The sequence below is a fragment of the Candoia aspera genome, chromosome 2 (genome assembly GCF_035149785.1).
Source record: "Candoia aspera isolate rCanAsp1 chromosome 2, rCanAsp1.hap2, whole genome shotgun sequence".
Classification (NCBI taxonomy): domain Eukaryota; kingdom Metazoa; phylum Chordata; class Lepidosauria; order Squamata; family Boidae; genus Candoia; species Candoia aspera.
Genome location: NC_086154.1, coordinates 98,707,893 through 98,725,829, shown reverse-complemented (window position 1 = coordinate 98,725,829; position 17,937 = coordinate 98,707,893). Strand labels below are relative to the sequence as shown.

At 39.7% G+C, this 17,937-nt stretch overlaps 1 protein-coding gene across 3 annotated transcripts in view; it reads left to right on the top strand.

The window, feature by feature from the left end:
* The first annotated feature begins 2,576 nt into the window (after positions 1-2,576).
* Positions 2,577-17,937, top strand: part of GIPC1 (GIPC PDZ domain containing family member 1) — a 34,639-nt gene continuing 19,278 nt past the window's right edge. Inside the window, exons 1-4 of one of the 3 annotated variants that reach the window (XM_063292537.1) lie at positions 2,577-2,667; positions 12,542-12,873; positions 13,150-13,335; positions 16,828-17,008. In XM_063292537.1, the coding sequence (XP_063148607.1) occupies positions 12,592-12,873; positions 13,150-13,335; positions 16,828-17,008 (649 nt within the window). In that variant the 5' untranslated portion in view covers positions 2,577-2,667; positions 12,542-12,591. The other 2 variants (XM_063292534.1, XM_063292535.1) reach the window with 2 other exon arrangements.

The window sequence follows — 17,937 nt, the reverse complement described above, 5'->3', positions numbered from 1 at the left end:
AGAGGGGCCGACCAAGGGCAAGATGGATAGATGATATTCTAGAGGTGATGGATTCATCCCTGGGGGAGCTTGGGGGTGTTGACGACCGACAGGAAGCTCTGGCGTGGGCTGGTCCATGAAGTCATGAAGAGTCGGAGGTGACTAAACGTATAAACAACAACAACAATGGGGAGATTTCAAAGATGCAGGGCAGGCGAGGAGACCTAAAACTGTTTCTGAGACAGTTGATTTCTGCAAGGAAGGGTGGAAAAGAAAAAATCCAAAAACAAAATAGGATGACTACAGGAAACATTTGGAAACTCTTATTTCTGCCAAAGAAGATATTCCACAGTACAGGCAGAAAAGGTGTCCAAACTTTTGCACCTGCCATTTTTACTACTTTCTCTAAACAGTACATATGTACAATAGTAAGTATGCATTCAAAGTTGCAGAAAGCTGTTTACTTAGAATTCACTGAAATATGTATGTGACCAAGGGTGCCTAATCTGTACGTGCAACTCTACAAAGTAGCAATGGTAGATGGCCTACCACTTCCAAGTGTTCGTTTCTATACAGATAGTCCTCACTTAACAATGGCAATGGGGAGTGCCAGGATTGCCGTTGCTAAATGATGTGGTTGTAAAACACGATGTCACATGACCACATCACTTAGCGACAGCAATTCCATCAGTCCCTGTTGTCATCATTAAGCGAGGATCAGTCATTAAGCAAAGACCTCACACAACCACAGCTTGCAACTTCCTGCCGGCTTCCAACAAGCAAAGTCAATGGGGAAGCCGGCAGGAAGTTGCAAGTCCTGAGCAGCTTGCAAACAGACCGGTGGGCAGGTGAGTGGTATGGAGTGTGGCTGGGCAGGTGCTGTGGTGCTATGTGTGCTGGCGGGGGGGGGGGTGTGTGTGCTGCAGCAAGAGTGCAGGCAGGCGGGGTGGGGGTGCTGCAGCACCACGCAACTGCAGACGGGCAAGGGAGGGGGTGCTGCAGTGCAAGCGCAGCCAGGCAGAGTGCGGGCAGGGGGTGCTGCAGATGGCCAGGCACTGTGGAGTACAAGATCCCTGGAATCTTGTACTCTGTAGCGGGCTCCTCAGGAGAAAAAGCGGCAGGAGCAACTTACAGGAGCAACTTGTGACCTTTCCTGCTGGCTTCCCCATTGGCTTTGCTTGTGGGAAGATGGCAGGAAACGTTGACTGCAGGATGCTGCAACCATTATAAGTGCAAGCTGGTTGCCAAGTGCCCAAATTGCGATCACGTGATTGTGGGGGGTGCTACAACGGCCAGAATTTCAAGGACCGGTGGTAAGTACCACTCATTCAGTGCCATCACAACTTTGAATGGTCGCTGAATGAGTGGTCATTAACCGAGGACTACCTGTACCTCCATACTGGAACAAAAATAAGAGCAAAAGCTTATGGAGCTATGTTGGAACAAATGCCATCTCGATGAACCAATGTTGCTGTCAAACTGTTCTCACTCAAAAGTTAGTTAACTTATTTGTTAGCCTAAACTACTTTATCAAATGCACATGGATTTAAGAAAAGGGGCTAAGAGATGCATCGTATACCACCCTGAAGTTCTTGGAAAAAACAATAGTAATTTCTCAGAAGCTATGTATTGTTAAGGAACCTATTTCAAGGACAGTGCTCCTAGCCTTACAGGTCCATCCTATGCAGGTTAAACAGCCATAGGCCCATTGATTTCACTGGTTTTTTCTTTGCCTCCCCAAATCTAATATTTATTGGGACCATGACATATTGTCATCCTTTCAAGGTAAACCAGAGTAGGAAACCAAAGTCATACATGCTAATACTACTTTTATTTTAAGGTTATAGTACAGAATCTTGCAACTCTGAATGCACTTCCCCCTCCCTCCCTCCATCTTAATGAGAACTAGGGAGGAGCATGTCCAGCCCCTTTCTCAAATTACATTCCTATCCCTGACTCAAGATTTCTTTTATCTATTGTCTTGGTTGTGGCTTTTCCTCTGTTCCTCAGGGTTATTCCTTCTGCCCGTTACACATATGCATGTCTTCATTTAAAGCGTTATTATTCTACTCTCCAGCATAATAAAGACTCCCAATAGTAAGGAGGCTGCTCAAGGCCACCTAGGATCTCCACTCCTGACGGATGTGAAAAAAGTTTTGTTATAAACATGTCGTTATCCTCAGGCCTTGGGTTAAACTGGGTGATAAACCCCTTGCACAGTATTCTGGTTTTTAAAATGAGTGCTGTTTTTTTCCGGACTTTTGATGATTTTCGTGTTTTTATATTATTTTTCTCGTCGTATTTGGTAAGCCGTCCAGAATCGTAGCAGATCGGGGTGGCCTATACATTTGATAAATAAATAAGTAAAAATTAGAAGAGGGAAATGCTATTTTATGTTCTGCTTCGAGGGAGATCCTAAATACCCAGTTTCACAAGCCAGATCCGGCTCCTACTGGAAAGGTAAAAACGAAATTAAATTGCTGTATCTGCGGCGCGTTCCTGTTCCTCCACAGCCCGCTCCCGATAAGCACCAAGTACCGACAAGGCGTCCTTCCTGGGCTATCTGGTTTACCCTGGCTAGCCTTTCTGCTTTGCCATTGGTGCCCGGTGCCTGTAGCGACCGAATTGGCCAGTAGAAGGCTGTGCAAGCTCAAACGCAAGCTGGACGTCGTGATGATGTTTCCTAGGGTGAGACAGTACCCCCATGATTTTCCTAGATGGTACTTTCCGTTGTCCCCTTTTCCAAGGTGGTACTTCCCGTTCTCTCGCGCTTCTGCTCCACGCCCTATCCCGCCCCATTCCCGGCACCTTGGCGAAGGGAGGGAAGAGGGTGGAGGAGGGAAGTTGCCATAAAGACCAGGAATGTTCCGCTTCGGGAAGGCAAGCGGTGATTAGCCAACGAAGAATGCGACGTCGCTTCAATTGGTTAAGGAGGCGGTGTTTTAGGTCCCGCCCTCTCTTGAGGGACAGGCAAGCGGCGCTGGGCTGTAGTTCGGCTGAGGGACGGGCCCGGAGAAGAAACGGACGGGGGTAAGGAAAGGGGAAGAGAGGCGGATTGTTTCGTGGAGAACTTCGGGAGCGGGAGGGGCTTCAGGCACGAAGGAGACTTTGGCGAGGCTGAGTTAAGAGCCGCAGAGGGACCCAGGCGTCCGAGCATCCGTCGCTCTTCCCCTACCCCCCTCCGCGGGATCAAGCTTCCTCCGTGTTTGCACATGTCGAGAACACGGCCGGGGTTGCTTGGATACACAATCCGATGAGGTGCAGTTGCACGCGAGGCATCTTGCTGGGCGAACTGTCAGTTAAGGCGAGAACCAGGAATCGGAGGTCCAATGAATGGAGTTGTGGATTGTGTGGTTTTTCTGCACTTTAAGTTTTTTTTTCTCATCCCACTTTTGTGGGGGGGAGGGGCGGGGAGACTGGACATGGATAAAATAAAGTGAGCATACGTGGTGTAAGTTCTGAGCAGATGTTATGGCCCTAGGACTACCGGCAGTTCGATCAGGTTAAATCAAGAGGGGTTAATTAGTGGCTCCCTTAAATACCCACATTCAGAATATAAGGGACTCACGTGATGCCTGTCTGTTTAGCTATTGCTGTTCCTCATACTTGTAGGGTAGGTGAATGTACTGGCAAGTTACCTCTCTGTTCTCATTGATGGGAGGGTTAGTTTCACGATTGAGCTTTGTTTTCCTTTAATTGTAGTGTAAGTATTGATGTAACTTGGTAGCTACACCCAAAAGCTGACTAGCAGAGGAAACCGACTTTCCTGTCTTTCCTAAGAAGCTGTGAACAGAAAATCATATAATGTATGATTTACTTTAATTTTTCTCTTGTGTTCTGTACAGCTTTCCAAATTGTTGAAAATTTCTGTTTCTCTTACTTATGGGTTATCCTGCTTTCACTGAATTCTGCTTGGCTTTGTAACATGAATTGCTGGGCATAAGGAGGATTCCCTCTCTTATAAATTATGCTGTTTCTGAAGTTGAAGAAGAATGCGTATATCCTAGTAGCCATTAAACAGTGGCCCACACTTTCATTTCAGAGGTCATTTCAGGTATGCTAAGGCGAGTTACACTTATTTAGCTAAGATAATAGCTACGCGGTTCTGACTTCAAATTTCCATATCATTTTGGCCAGTACCTTGCATCAACCTAATGTTTTTCAGACCCAACCTGTAGCCAGAACTAGACATCTATACATTAGCTACAGCTAATGTGGTTGTTGGGAGGGTGGGGGGTGGTTGGTTATTTATTCTTGTGGCTTAGTGTTTTTAATTTCTGACTGTAGAGGGATACATCAGTCTCTGAGTCCTTTCTGACTGTAGCAGGATGTAAGTCCTATTAAGTAAATAAATACTTGAATAAATGTAACCTAACAATTGAGTGCAGAAGGGTTGGCAGTCTGCCACTTGTGCAGTCACTTAGCTTTTAAATATCAAGCTTATTATCTGTTTGCCAAAAATCATGCAAATATCTAGAATTATTTCTGGAAGATTCCCAATAAAGATTTGATAGGGCTTCCAGTAGGTATGGGGTAACCTTGGCAGCATTCTGCCAAGTGCTTTTTTTCTTGATTCCTCTTGTCATCAATTTTTAACCATATCATTAATGTTCGCCTCTATCTGTCATCATTCCAAATTCTTTGAAGTCTTCAAGACTTTGAAGCCTTGATCATGCAGCAGAATATTTATGAAAGATGTGCTAGTATGAGATACTAACATTTTAATAATGTGGGTATTCTTATAGAGTATATTCAACCCATGCCATAATGTTCCTAATGAGCTCTCTGTTCTATGCAGATGTGTACAAGATAGCTCATCCTTTGCCTATATTTCCATGTAGTGTCTTTTGCTTGTCATGAGGAGGTCATTGACCATTAGTCCCTGAATCAAAAAAGTATAGTTACTCTAGCAAGGTATATTGTTTGTTACTTTTTCTTTGATAACTCAGGGAGCAACAGTTCAGCATGAGCTCAGTTGATATTTAGCCATCATTTTTAATATTTGTTTTTAAGTAAAATAAAAATAGTGCAGCTGAAGTCCTGAAACTTCCCTTTCCTACTTTGCATCATAATAATGGTGTAGCTAGGGCCTTTGCTCACATATGCTTTAATGACCTAGGATATAGTCACAGTCATAATGAACTTATCGTATTAGAAAGAATAACAAGGCTGTCTAGGCTGTAGCTCTGCTGGTAAGGATTTGAATGATAATTATGAAATAGACTGAATATATAGAGAAAAAGAATTTTTGTATTTCCTTAAATAGTCTGCCTAAATAATTTAAAACAATACTATTCTCTCATTTTGTTCTTAATAAATGGAAGTAAATATATATAGTAATATATTACTCCTAATAATAATTACTACATATTTGTGAGTCCTGCATATTAATAAATGGTAATTTATTTTGTCTTTATTAATATGCACCAGTAATATATGCATTTATATTAATGCTGTTTTATTTACCCTGTTATTTCTCTCTATTCTTTGAGGGTTACTTAAATATTAAGTCCTAAAGGAATCACCTTATTTAAGAAATCTAAATGTTAAACAGTAGTAGTATTGGTCATAACTGCTGGTAAAGCTGCCAGGTTTTTAAAATAAGGATAATAAATGAACATACTTCAAAGGAAATATATGTTCAGGAACTTAAAATGCACTCCTAACGTGGAAGGAAAGGCTCTTGATTTTGAGACATCTGCATGTATATACACATGCAGGAATAGAGATATCTCCATGTATATAAGCATATAGGAATAGAATGTTGGGAATAGACAAAACTAAAGGTATCTGTCACTAATTAATGGAGATGCAACCAGAATGAATGTTTTAATATCAAATCAGATTAAGAAACTGATAATAGTGAAGCAGAGTACTTTTAAAAGAAGAAAGCAACATTTTTACTTAATATCTAGAATATTCATCTTCATCCGTAAAAGTGATGTTGGATCGCTGGTTATCTAGTGATTTCACAGCCATCTCTATCACAGATTTTAAGCAGGGGCTTGGCAAACACCCTTTAAATTGTTAATCTAGGTAAGATAATTCCTATTTCAGTACCGAATATTTGCCAAATTGATCTATTTGAGGCCTTAAGTTATTCAGAGCTTAGAATTTGAATGCTTATCCTAATTGGTTACAGGTAAATTTCTACTTCAGTATGGAACGTCAACAAGATTGAACAGCTTTATAGGAAGTTCATGGAGCAGTTCTTATTTGATTTCCCAAAATTATATCTGCTTCAAGCAGCCTAAATCTTGAAATTCAGGACGCTTTACAGAAGTTGAAAGCTGGAGGTGTTAATGACATGTCAGCACTCTATTTCTGCTGCCTACACAGATTGAATCAGCATTTTGGAAACTTGACATGAAAAAAGTAGAGTTAATTCAAAAATTTATAAATGCCTATAGTTCTGTTGGATTCATTTTGGAATGTGGATGTTGTTATAAGCAGTTTTTAGAAATGGAAGCAAAGATCTAAATTTAAGGGGGGAATCTGTATTTAGCTAAAATGGGTTTTAGATAAGATCTTGGTTTCTGTGGCTGAATTTAAGAAAGAAGCCAAGGAGGCTGTAAATGTGAAGTACTGTAATTATATCTAGGACTTGGAAATGGTTGGATGTGTTACAGCATAGTGGAACTTGCAATATGAAATGAGGCCAAATTTTGTTGGATAATTGTGATGATATTTGAGGGGAAAAGACAGTGCTTAGATTGTGCAGTACTTTGCCCAGTAACTTGGCTGAGTTCTTCTGCATGGAGCATAGTTTGGCTACGTTCCCTTGCTGTCCCACCCTCTAGGGAACACTCTGAAACCAGTTTCTCTGCTTTGAATCAACTTGCAAAGGTGTTCTCCACCCTGATTCCAGAATAGAGATATTGGAAGCTTCTCTCTGGAAGAGAGTCTGCTATGGCACTTGCCCATTTTCACTGTGAGGTTGGGGGCACATAGCCTGGAGCAGTGCTTGTTCTTGTGTCCTGGTAATTTCTCAAGTACAGCATCCTTCTTTTAAGGAAGGAGTCACATATTTGGAACAAAGATGTGGTTTGCCTCAATTATGGTTGCCTTTGATTCTATAGTAACATGTAATTTGTTTTCTATTTACAAATGCCAGCACAAAACTTTGGTGAATACAGTAGACTGTCTCTGACATAGTGGTTTACTGTATCTGGCGGTATTTACTTACTAGTTGTCTCTGTGTTTTTTTGGTTGGTCTTTTCTCAACTAAAGGGAAGAATTCTGGAGTCATCAATTATTCCTTAGGAACTTTTGTAAAGCAGTCATTGAAGGAATCCCCTGAAATCATGAAATGCTGGAAGACGAGTTTTGGAGATTTGTATTATGGGAATGATAGTGATATAACAAAGAGTGAAATTAAAATGAATGTTCTAAATGTCCAAAAAAAGCTTAATTAGAAGGCATTTGTAAATGCTGTGAGAGTGTTGAAAAATTGTAAGGTTGCAAGTGTAGATGGTATAGCTAAGGAAATTATAAAATATGGATGTGGTCTGCTTATGGAATAGCAGTGCAACTTATTAACATGGATATATGTTTGTGAAGACTGTATCTGTGCCCAACAATTGGAATAATGCTGTTATTGTTTACCTATGCAGTGAAACATAATAGCGAATGCAAAAACTACTGTGGGATTGGTTTGTTAAATGTGCTTGGGAAGGTGTTCAGTGAAAAGGAATCAGAGGTGACAATGAGCAATAAGCAGTGTGGCTTAATGCCTGGCATGGGTAGTGCAGACCGGATTTTTGCTATTTAGCAGATTATGAGATATGTCTAGAAGAAGTGTTGGGAAGTTTAAAGAATAAAAGGCAGTCTGTGTATGGACATGGTAGAAGCAACAGTAGAAAGGTATGGAGAGGTATAGTGAATGGCCTTGGTGTAAACTAGATTTAGCTATATTTCCCTTTCTTTTATCTCATGTCTTTCAATTGCTGATCTGCCTTCTTTTCTTATAATGTTGATTACCCTGGAAGGGAAAAGTGTGATGAATATGTATGTATGTAAAGCAGATAGATGTACAGTACATGGTTTGGAACAGAGACTAATTTGAATGTAAGCCCAAACTAAGTTTCAAAAAAATGGCTTCTTATATAGTGAGTTTAAAATTAAAATAACTACTTAAAAGCAAAAATGTAGTTATGCATGCTACTCTGTTGAATTTTTCCAATTTCACATTGTTATCATTATGATCCTGTGCTGTGGTGCAGAAGGAGTTAAAGATATTAGTGCATAAGAACAGATCTCCCCTTTCAGTCTAGTATCTCACTTCTAACAAGATGCAGTCAATATCCTAATTCACATATTTGTGTACATCATTTTGGGGGTTGTATTTGATGATTGTTCATGGTAACTAGCAACTGAACGTGTGAACCAACTCTTGAAAAATATTTCGTTTGATATATGGCATGGATGAGGAAACAACAACCTTTGGCTTAGTAATGGCCCACAAGGTCTTGGAGAGAGAAGCACAGCCAAAGAGGCAGGATAAAAGGTAAAGAAAGGTAAAGCTCTTCCTTTTTGCATGGCAGCTCCCTCACCATTGTCCTGACACAGGATAATAACACTTGAGGAAGAGACAAAAACTCTGATTGGCACCAACAGAAGCTTTATTTCAAGATCTTAATGTAAACAAATGAGAGAAGTAGTGAAAGAAAGGGTGAGAAAGAGGAAGCATGGTGTATAACTATGTGAATTGCACAGCATGTGTATGAATAAGAGAGAGTGAAATAACCTGGATGCACCCATAAATGGCATGACATCTGTCACCTAAGGAAATGTAGCCTTTGACAATGAGTGAGAAGAAGAGGTTCCCTTCCCATACTTTGTGGCATTAGGCCTGGGTTGGTCTATTCTTACATGAGAATAATTGCTAGATGTTGTTATCAAATGATCAGCATTCATGTGTAAACCAGCCCAGTCTACAAGAAACAAGCAAGTTATCTTGTGATTAATTTCCTAAGGGAGGAACTGTAGCTCACTAGAAAAGCACATGTGTTATATGGAACAAGTCCCAGGTTCAACCCCTGGAAATGCCATTAAAAAGGCTCAGAGAGCAAGTAGTGGGATTTCTTTGCCTCAAACCCTAGAGGGCTACTGCCAGTCACAGAAGATGCTGTGTAGGGGAACAGATAATCTGACCTACTATTACATAGCATTCTGAGAACTTCTCCCTATGAATTTCATCCATATAATTAAGGTTCTCTACCAAGTCTATATTCTCTAAAGGACATGACCATTGGTTTTTGAGAGGTCTCAAAGGTCTTCAATTCAGGTATTTTGCTTGTATTATATAAATGAGGAATTATTACTTACTCACTGTCTAACTTCAGTGTGCCTTCCTTCAAGATAGCATTTCTGTTTTTCAGTTATGGTATTGCAGTTTCCAACTGCTATAAGTAAAATATGTTCTGTAAACAATGCAGCCCTTCCTTCATACTTACACTGAATGTAACTGAAGAGAAAAGATCTTCCCATGCCTTCCAGCTGGCTGGTACTGTTTTGTAGCTTTGTTATTCCATGTTCTTGTACTCCCTTGCTGCAATAGTATAGTACAAGAATACCCTTACTGCCTCTTATTAAACATCTACACTTACTCTTAGTGGTAGGTCTGGGAAAGTTCAGCCCTACAAAAATGCCATACCATTTTGTGAATGTTTAATGTATATGTATATATGTGTGCGTGTGTGTGTGTATATATATTCTATCTGTTCATTTCTGAAATGTGCAAACCTCATTTTTGGTGTTTTGTTTTATGGGCTGTAAGTGGCAATATAACAGCATTGAGTCTAACTTACGCAATCTTAATACTTTGTACAACGACAAATATGCTTCATAATTGGTTCAGAGCTTAAGATAACTTTAGGTTTTTGAATTGTTAAACAAGCATGATATGACCAGAAGAAGGGACCCAGAATCTAGTAATTATAATTCATCTTTGCACTTTCATGGCATGATAGAATTCAGGTGTTGGGAAAAATCCATTTCCTGATTCCATTTTATGCTTTTTATTTCATCTCCTTTCATAACTTTCATAACTTTTTATTTCATCTCCTTCAGAACTTAGATTTTCTTTTGTGAGCATTTTATTAACCAAGAAATCTTTAAGTCAAATCACAGTTCCAGAGTTAAAACAAAAACCTATTTCTTCATCACCTGAACTCATCTGCCATAATTCTCATATATCCCGTGCATGGCAGTACACTTTTGAGTTTTTGCCTGAGTAGAAAGGTGGGATATAAAACAAGTTAATAAAATATAATCCTAGAAAACATATAGCCCGATTATCTGTAGTTATATGGTTCAGTACATGTGGTCTGCTTACATAGCATACAATTATCAATAATAGACTTCACTCTTAAGTTAATTTCTAAGTACACCCACTCCTCCTTTAGCAACTGAGTTACATTCCAATGACCAGGTCATTAAGCGAAACTGTTGCTAAGTGAACACATAACTGAGAGAAAGACACTATGAAGATCAGTAGTTGCTGCCGTCTCATTCAGATAAGTTCTCTCATACAGCTATACTGGTATTACTCTCACTCCAATGTGCATTGTTGTCAGTTGCATGAAATTTTCATTGCAGTTGCATTGGTAGGAAAATGATTTTTTTATTACTGTTGTTTTTGCGAATGGTCGCTAACCAAGGTAGCTGCTAAACAAAGAGTTGGTGTATAGATTAGGAGATGCACCACATGAACACATGCACGTTTTTAGTTTAGTTGTCTGTCCTTCCTTCTTTCTAATATGTGAACGTAGAATTGTGACTTTAAGTTGCAACCTATGAAGCTATTGTGAAAATAATAAATGTGTTTGGACATACATCCACTGGGCACCAGAATAAACTTGTAATTTCCATAGCCAAGTAAGATGTTCCTAGAAAACAAATAATCCTGTGACCAGCTGGATGATATTTTTTGGCAAGAATAGTCTTCAGTGATCACAGTGAGAAGCTTCTGTAAACTGAGAAAAAATGGTTCATTTCTCAGGTTGATTATGTGCTCCCTCCCCAAAAATTGCCGTGTTATGTGACTGGTAAAATGTTGCTGTGAATTTACATGCAAATCTGTTGCACTGGATCACCTGTGAACTTACTTGGCCTTACCTGATGATAATTTAGGTCTTCAAGCTGTCCATGTTCAACTTTCTGCCATCCTGGCTCAGGTTGCCAAAAGTTTCCTAGAAACAGTATTAATGGCTATTTCCAAAATGTGCCTATTTGTTACCTTTTAATATTAAATAGTTTGCAAAGTTTCCTGGGTACAGGACTGAAACAGCATTGGTTGCACTTCTGGATGACCTCTGGCATGAGTAGGATGGGGGTTGTGCATCCATTGTTGTTCAACCTGTCGGTGGCCTTTGATACCATCAGCCATGGTATCCTTCTGGGCCAACTCCAGGGATGGGGGTGGGGGGGAACACTGTATTGTGCTGGTTCTCCTCCTTCCTCTGGAGCCAGTTCAATCATTGTTGATCAGGAGCAAGAGGCCCCACCCTTGGCCCCTGCTTTGCAAGGTTCTGCAGGGTTCAGTACTCTCTCCTCTCCTGTTTAACATCTACATGAAACTGCTAGGTGAGGTCATCCATCACCATGCAGTGAGGTATCATTAGTATGCTGATGATGTCCAGCTATACATCTTCATACCTGGTGAATTAATTAATGTTGTTGATGTCCTATCTCAGTGCCTAGAGGCTGTGGGAGTTTGGATGGGGAAAACAGGCTTCAGCTCAACCCTAGCAAGACAGAGTAGCTTTGGGATTTGGGGCCATCTGGTTCCCAGGATTTATCATCCCTTGTTCTGGATGGCCTGCCACTGCCCCAAACAGATTCTTTGCACAACCTGAGGGTCCTCCTGGACTCATGACTCATTCAAAGAGCAGGTGGAAGTCATGGCCAGGAGGGCTTTTGTGCAATTTTGTATTGTGCACCAGTTGTCCACTTTCCTGGACCAGGAGGCCCTATTGTCAGTTACTCATGCCTAGGTCACCTCCTGAATGGATTACCATAATGCTGTATACATAGAGCTGCCCTCGAGGAACATCTGGAAGCTATAGCTGGTGCAAATACGGCTGCGTGGGCAGTTATGTGTACTCCGTGTTCAGTGCATATTACACCTCTGCTCCACAAGCTGCATTGGTTGCCAGTGTGTTTCCAGGTGCATGTCAAGGTGTTGACATGCCTATAAGCCCTACATGGCATGGGACTGAGTTATTTGAGGGACCTCCTCTCCTCGATTACATCTACCTGCCCCATTAGGTCTGGCAGGAGAGGCTTGCTCTAGGTCCCATCTATTAAAGAATGTTATCTGACAGGGCCCAAGTGATGTTTTGTACCTCTGCTGCTTATTGTAGTGGTTTTAATGGTTTTAATGTGGTTGTACTTTTTATTGTTTTTTCTCTGTAATTTTTAAATTGTTTTTTTGGTGTTTGTAATTGTTGTAAGCCACCCAGAGTCATGTATGTGAGATGGGCAGTTATACATATTGAATAAATAATTTTTTTAAAATATTCACTGTAATTAATCTCATTCATACCTTATCTATCTCTAGATCCATATCGTGGTAACTGATTCTTGCTGGTGGCTGGTCACATTTCCCTCATGCCGCTTGGACTAGGCCGTCGGAAGAAGGCCCCCTCTTTGGTGGAAAATGAGGAAGCTGAGCCCATCCGCAGTAGCCTGGGTGGGATGGGGGTTGGTGGGATGGGTGGTGTGGCAGCACTTCAGCCTGGACTACCCCCTCCACCAGCCAGCCTCCGTCCTCGTCTTGTATTCCACACCCAGCTAGCCCATGGAAGTCCCACTGGCCGGATTGAAGGCTTTACTAATGTCAAGGAACTATACAACAAAATTGCAGAGGCCTTTAAAATATCCCCAACTGAGGTAAGCACAGCCTTTGTATTACCTGACTACTGTATGCTCCTTGCATGTCTGGTAGGTTTTGTGCAAGCCCAGTTCTATGGGGAAATACTTTTGGGTGAACTGAGGGTGCTAATCTGTCTGCCTGTGTCTAGAGAAATATCTTGGAACCTAAGATGAATGTTGGTGATCAAAGGCCTCCTGGCCCTTAATTGCAGAGACTTGAGGGAGCAGCTATCTCCTGCACCCTCAATATCTCAGATATCAGATTCTCACTGTACTTCCTTGATATCTTTCTAGGTGATGTTCTGCACTTTAAATACCCACAAAGTGGACATGGACAAGTTATTGGGTGGTCAGATTGGCCTGGAAGATTTTATCTTTGCCCACACAAAGGGCCAGAGGAAAGAAGTGGAAGTGTTCAAATCTGAGGAGGCCCTGGGCCTGACTATCACAGACAATGGTGCTGGCTATGCTTTCATCAAGGTATCTTTGGTCACATATAATCTCCTACTGTATTCTTGCTTTGCTCTTCAGGATGGTAGGATTCTGATTTTTTTTTTTTAGCTCTGTCCATTGTTTTGCTTGCTCTGTCCTTCAAAAACTATCCACTCTGAAAAACAAAGCCCTTCAATTGCTTATATTTTTTAGTAGTTTTTCCAATAAAGTATTATTCTGGTGTTTAGTGATAATAATTTATTAAGCCAAGATTCTAATCTGATCTGGGTTTTTCTTGAATCTAATGTCTTTATAGCACCTAGAAGCCCAATCTTAGCTAAGTTCAGTCTAAGTTTTTTTCTTTTCCATCTTTCTGAGAAAATGTTATTTTTTTCAAAGTGAGTCCAAAATGATACGATTTCACAACAAGGTCTTTCCTGCTGAAGGCATGTGAAATATGATTATCAGATCCTATCTCTTTATCATGCTAAACAGAAAAATCCTGATAAGTGGCTTTAAAAAGCTTAAAACAGCCTTCTTCAATCTTACGTTCTTCAGGCTATATGTGTTCTTCATCCCATAATTCCCAATAGCAATGCCTGAATATTATCAACTTGTGGAATATTGGGCTGAAGAGTTTGGGTTTCTTTAGTTTAGGAAAAATTATTAAACGGGGGTGAAATAGAGATTTATAAAGTCGGTTGGAAGCAGTGGACCAATGATGTTAATTGGCAACAGATTTATGTGAGTAAAAAGATAACTAATGTAGCTGCAACATTCATGGGACATCGTATTGTTCACTGCTTTTGTCTGAAATAGCTGAATTGAGCATGTGAGTTCAAAGACAACATGCCTTTGATTTTAGGCACCCAAACAAAGGTATGGCTGTTGCTAGAAACAGGGCACTGTGCTAGTTAATCGTTTGCTCTCATCTAGTAGCTCTTCTCCCTGGGCTCTTTGAATTCCCAAGTAGGATGACAAGAAAGCCTAAATATATTTAACATAAATTGTATACTTACCTTTATGTTTTGGGGTACAGTATTTACTTTGTGAACAGTCTAGGTTTTTATTCCTCTTTTTATTGGGGAAAGTAGGTTGAAGATTAGATTGCCAAAACATGGTTTCTTTGGCATTGAAAACTGAATTGTATATTTATCCTTATGAGCATAGCCATGAATGCTACAAGTATCCTTTTTTAAAGGAAAGGGTTTTCTAAAATTTTGACAGATGCCAGACGATTACTGTAGATACCTGTTATGCAGACTCATAGGATGCTCATCCTACAAAAGTTACTTACAATGATGATTAAGATCAATGAGCCACTGGGATACAAGACTAGACACCATTAATCCTTTTTGCCCTGCAGCACTATCCTCTCTTACTACTTTTTTAATTATAAAAATCAAAACAACTATGAAGAATAAATTCTTTCCCCATCTCTCTGAGAAAAAAATATTTCCTGCGATTTTGTATGAGCATCAGATTCTGCATTCATGTTCTTAGATTGGAACTAGAGTACATTCACCCCATGAAAAACGATCAGTTTAAACATTTCACAAGAACAGTCTTTTTCTGCCACCATGTTTTTTTCACTAGAGAGAAGAGAAAAGAAAGGGATGACCCCCTCCATTCTGGGCTCTGGGCTCACCCACCTTCAGCATGGAGTCCCTGGCAAATTGTCGTGGAGAGTATGCAGCTTTTGCTGGGAAAAGACCCCCACCATTTCCTAAACAGCTGGTATAGGGCTGTGCCTCTAAGGAAGCTTGCTTATTAAAGTCTTAATTTTATTTGGGGCCTTGCTGATGGTTCCTGGATAAAGCTGGTCCATCATCTAAAAAATTCAACTAATTCTGTTATTGAAAATACAGAGCCCTGCTCTTTTCTTTTTGGGGGTACATGCAAGAACACAATTTTGTAACACACATTCTAAACATGCTTCCTTTTTGCCATATAAAGTACATGGAGGCCAACCCCATTATGTCCTATATAGGACCTTAACAATGGATTTCATCTGAAACAGGCTTAAGTAGCTATTTCTACTTTATGCTGAAAATAAATTATGGGCTGTGATTAATATTAAACCTAGAACTATGAATTTTCCTCAGTACAACACAACCTTTTACAGAGCAGTAAGAAGTTAGTAGCAAAGAGACCAGCCTAGTATCTTTGGACAGAAAAGGAAGTCTTCACATGGCATCAGTCAAAGCTATCATGGTACCTCCTGTGAAGTTAATAAACAATTGCTGCACTCCACCCTGGATTTTTCAGTATTTTGGTCCTACAGGAAGTGACTATGTGCAGTGATCTAAGGGAAGGATTCAATCCTTTTCAAAATGGCCCAGAACCACTGTTTTTATTATTAAATATCAGTTTGTGCAGTTTTACTCCTTAAGATAAGTACTTTAGATTTGATTACTACTGCCAAAACAGGCTCTGTCAAATAAACAGGCTTCAGAATTCCTTTAAGCTAATATTTCCTATTTGTTTTGCATCAGCTGCAGTGAAAGTCTATTGTCTCTGGTTTTAGTCTCCTTCTCTTCTTTTTCTACTTTCTTTCAGGTAATTGTACTTCCTAATGAGCTACTAATGACAGGAATCATTTACATTGATTTCATATGCTTAATCCAGATAAAGATATTGTGGCACACTAATACATGCAATAAATATATAAACAGAACATGGACAGTGTTCACATTCAGTTCTAGTTTATAGTCTGAGGGAAGATGAATGATATTATCCTGCTCTAGCAGATAGTAAGAAAAACATAGCTTTAGCAACCTTAGATCTGCTGTCATAAATTCCTTGGGATTAGTGTACATTCACCTCATCAGAACTTTTTTTTTCTAGACTGTCTCCAAGGGTATACGTTTGGTAGTATGGCCTCCTTTCAAGAGTTTTGTTTTTTTTGGCAGAAACAGGATGGCAGACTGGTTGGGCCACTGCTCATCTCCCCTGTGAGTCAGTTATAAGTGTAATTATGAATCATGTTTCTCAAGTAGAAGTTGCAGGTTCAGCATTTTGAGTATGAGAATCAGAGCAATGCACAACCATTACTTTAGATCATCATACATCCTAAGGTAAAACAGAGTTGTTGTACCGCGGAGTTAACACTCTTATTATTGAGCTTGATTTTTCTGCTCATACATATTTAGTCTTATCCACTTGAAGTCATGATACATAGACAGTCTCAATGCAATTCAAAAAAAATGTCAGGTTGTGTATAAAATAAAAGGCTCCATAACTAACGGACTGGTCTTGGCAAAGTAGTTACCTAAAAATAATCAGGTAGAAGAGAGGTATTCAAGAGAAAAGTAGTTCTGCCATTACAGTAGTTCTGGCTACATTGACTGCTCTCTCTGTCTCTTAGAAAGGAGTATGAGTTTTGTTTGGGGAATCAGGATCGTATGGAAGCCTACTTCCATTTATTTCATTTTATTTTTTGGCTGCACTGCATTCCAAATTTTTCAAAATGGGAAGTATCTAGCATCAAGAATTTATTTAGTTTGTATTTGCATAGTGACTGTTCACCTCTGTTGGCAGAGAATCAAGGAAGGGAGTGTTATTGACCGAATCCAAATTATCAATGTTGGGGACATGATTGAATCCATCAATGGTCAAAGTCTCATTGGCTGCCGGCATTATGAGGTTGCAAAAATGCTCAAGGATTTGCCCAAAGGTCACACCTTCACTCTGAAACTGACTGAACCCCGAAAGGCTTTTGGTACGTACATGTTAAAGGTGCTGCTATTGTACTGGCTGCTGAGAAGTGAAAATATGCAGTTGTATTTCTAATTCTATTTTCATGTGTTATTGCATATTTTTATTCTATAAACTGCTTTGAGATGCTTTTATATAGGAAGCAATATAAAACTGGATTTAATGTAAAATTAGCTCTAAACTGTCTTAGGTGAGAAAAATAGACATGTCAGAGAATAGCAAGTTGACAGTATACATATTTTCTCATTGAGATTGTTTATTAAAATTACCGTAGCTTTGTCCAGATGAATTCTATTGTCAGAAACTTAATGGTGGCTGGGCTCTTCTTTTCAGAGTTGGTCCCAGATCGCTGGTTGGAGATGAGGAAAATAGGCTCAACTGATCATAAGTTTTGCTTAATGAGGAAATTGACAAAAACTTTTTAATCAGGGGTATGCAACTTTTTTGTGAGCAAAGCTGATTGTTTCCTTGGCTGGTCTTAAAAACCTAAGCAGAATCAACCTAGTTAGTGCTTAGATGGTAAATTGTATGGAAATAGTTGGATAATAAGAAGGTTTGGGAAGTTGAAAAAATAAGCAATTTTGGGAAGTTGAAAAAATATCCCAGAAGAAAACAGTGGCAAACTCAAAGGAGATTTTACCTATTTTAAGTGCTATAGTAAAATAGTGATAACAGCAGTGTGGAAGAATACAGGGATGCTTAGTTTTAGATCATTTTCTTCTAAAATTGGTAGTAATTTGTAAGTAATTTGGATTGTTGCCAAATTTTAGCAGCATAATATAGGGAGCTCCAGGTATTAAAAAAAAACTAGTTTTGTTGTAGATGTGTCCCCATGTATGCTCTGTATTCTGAGGAGTAAAATTGCTGCTCCGCTCCACCCTCAAAGTTATGTAGTTTTTATCTAATCATCTCTGTTACATCCATATAGGAAGA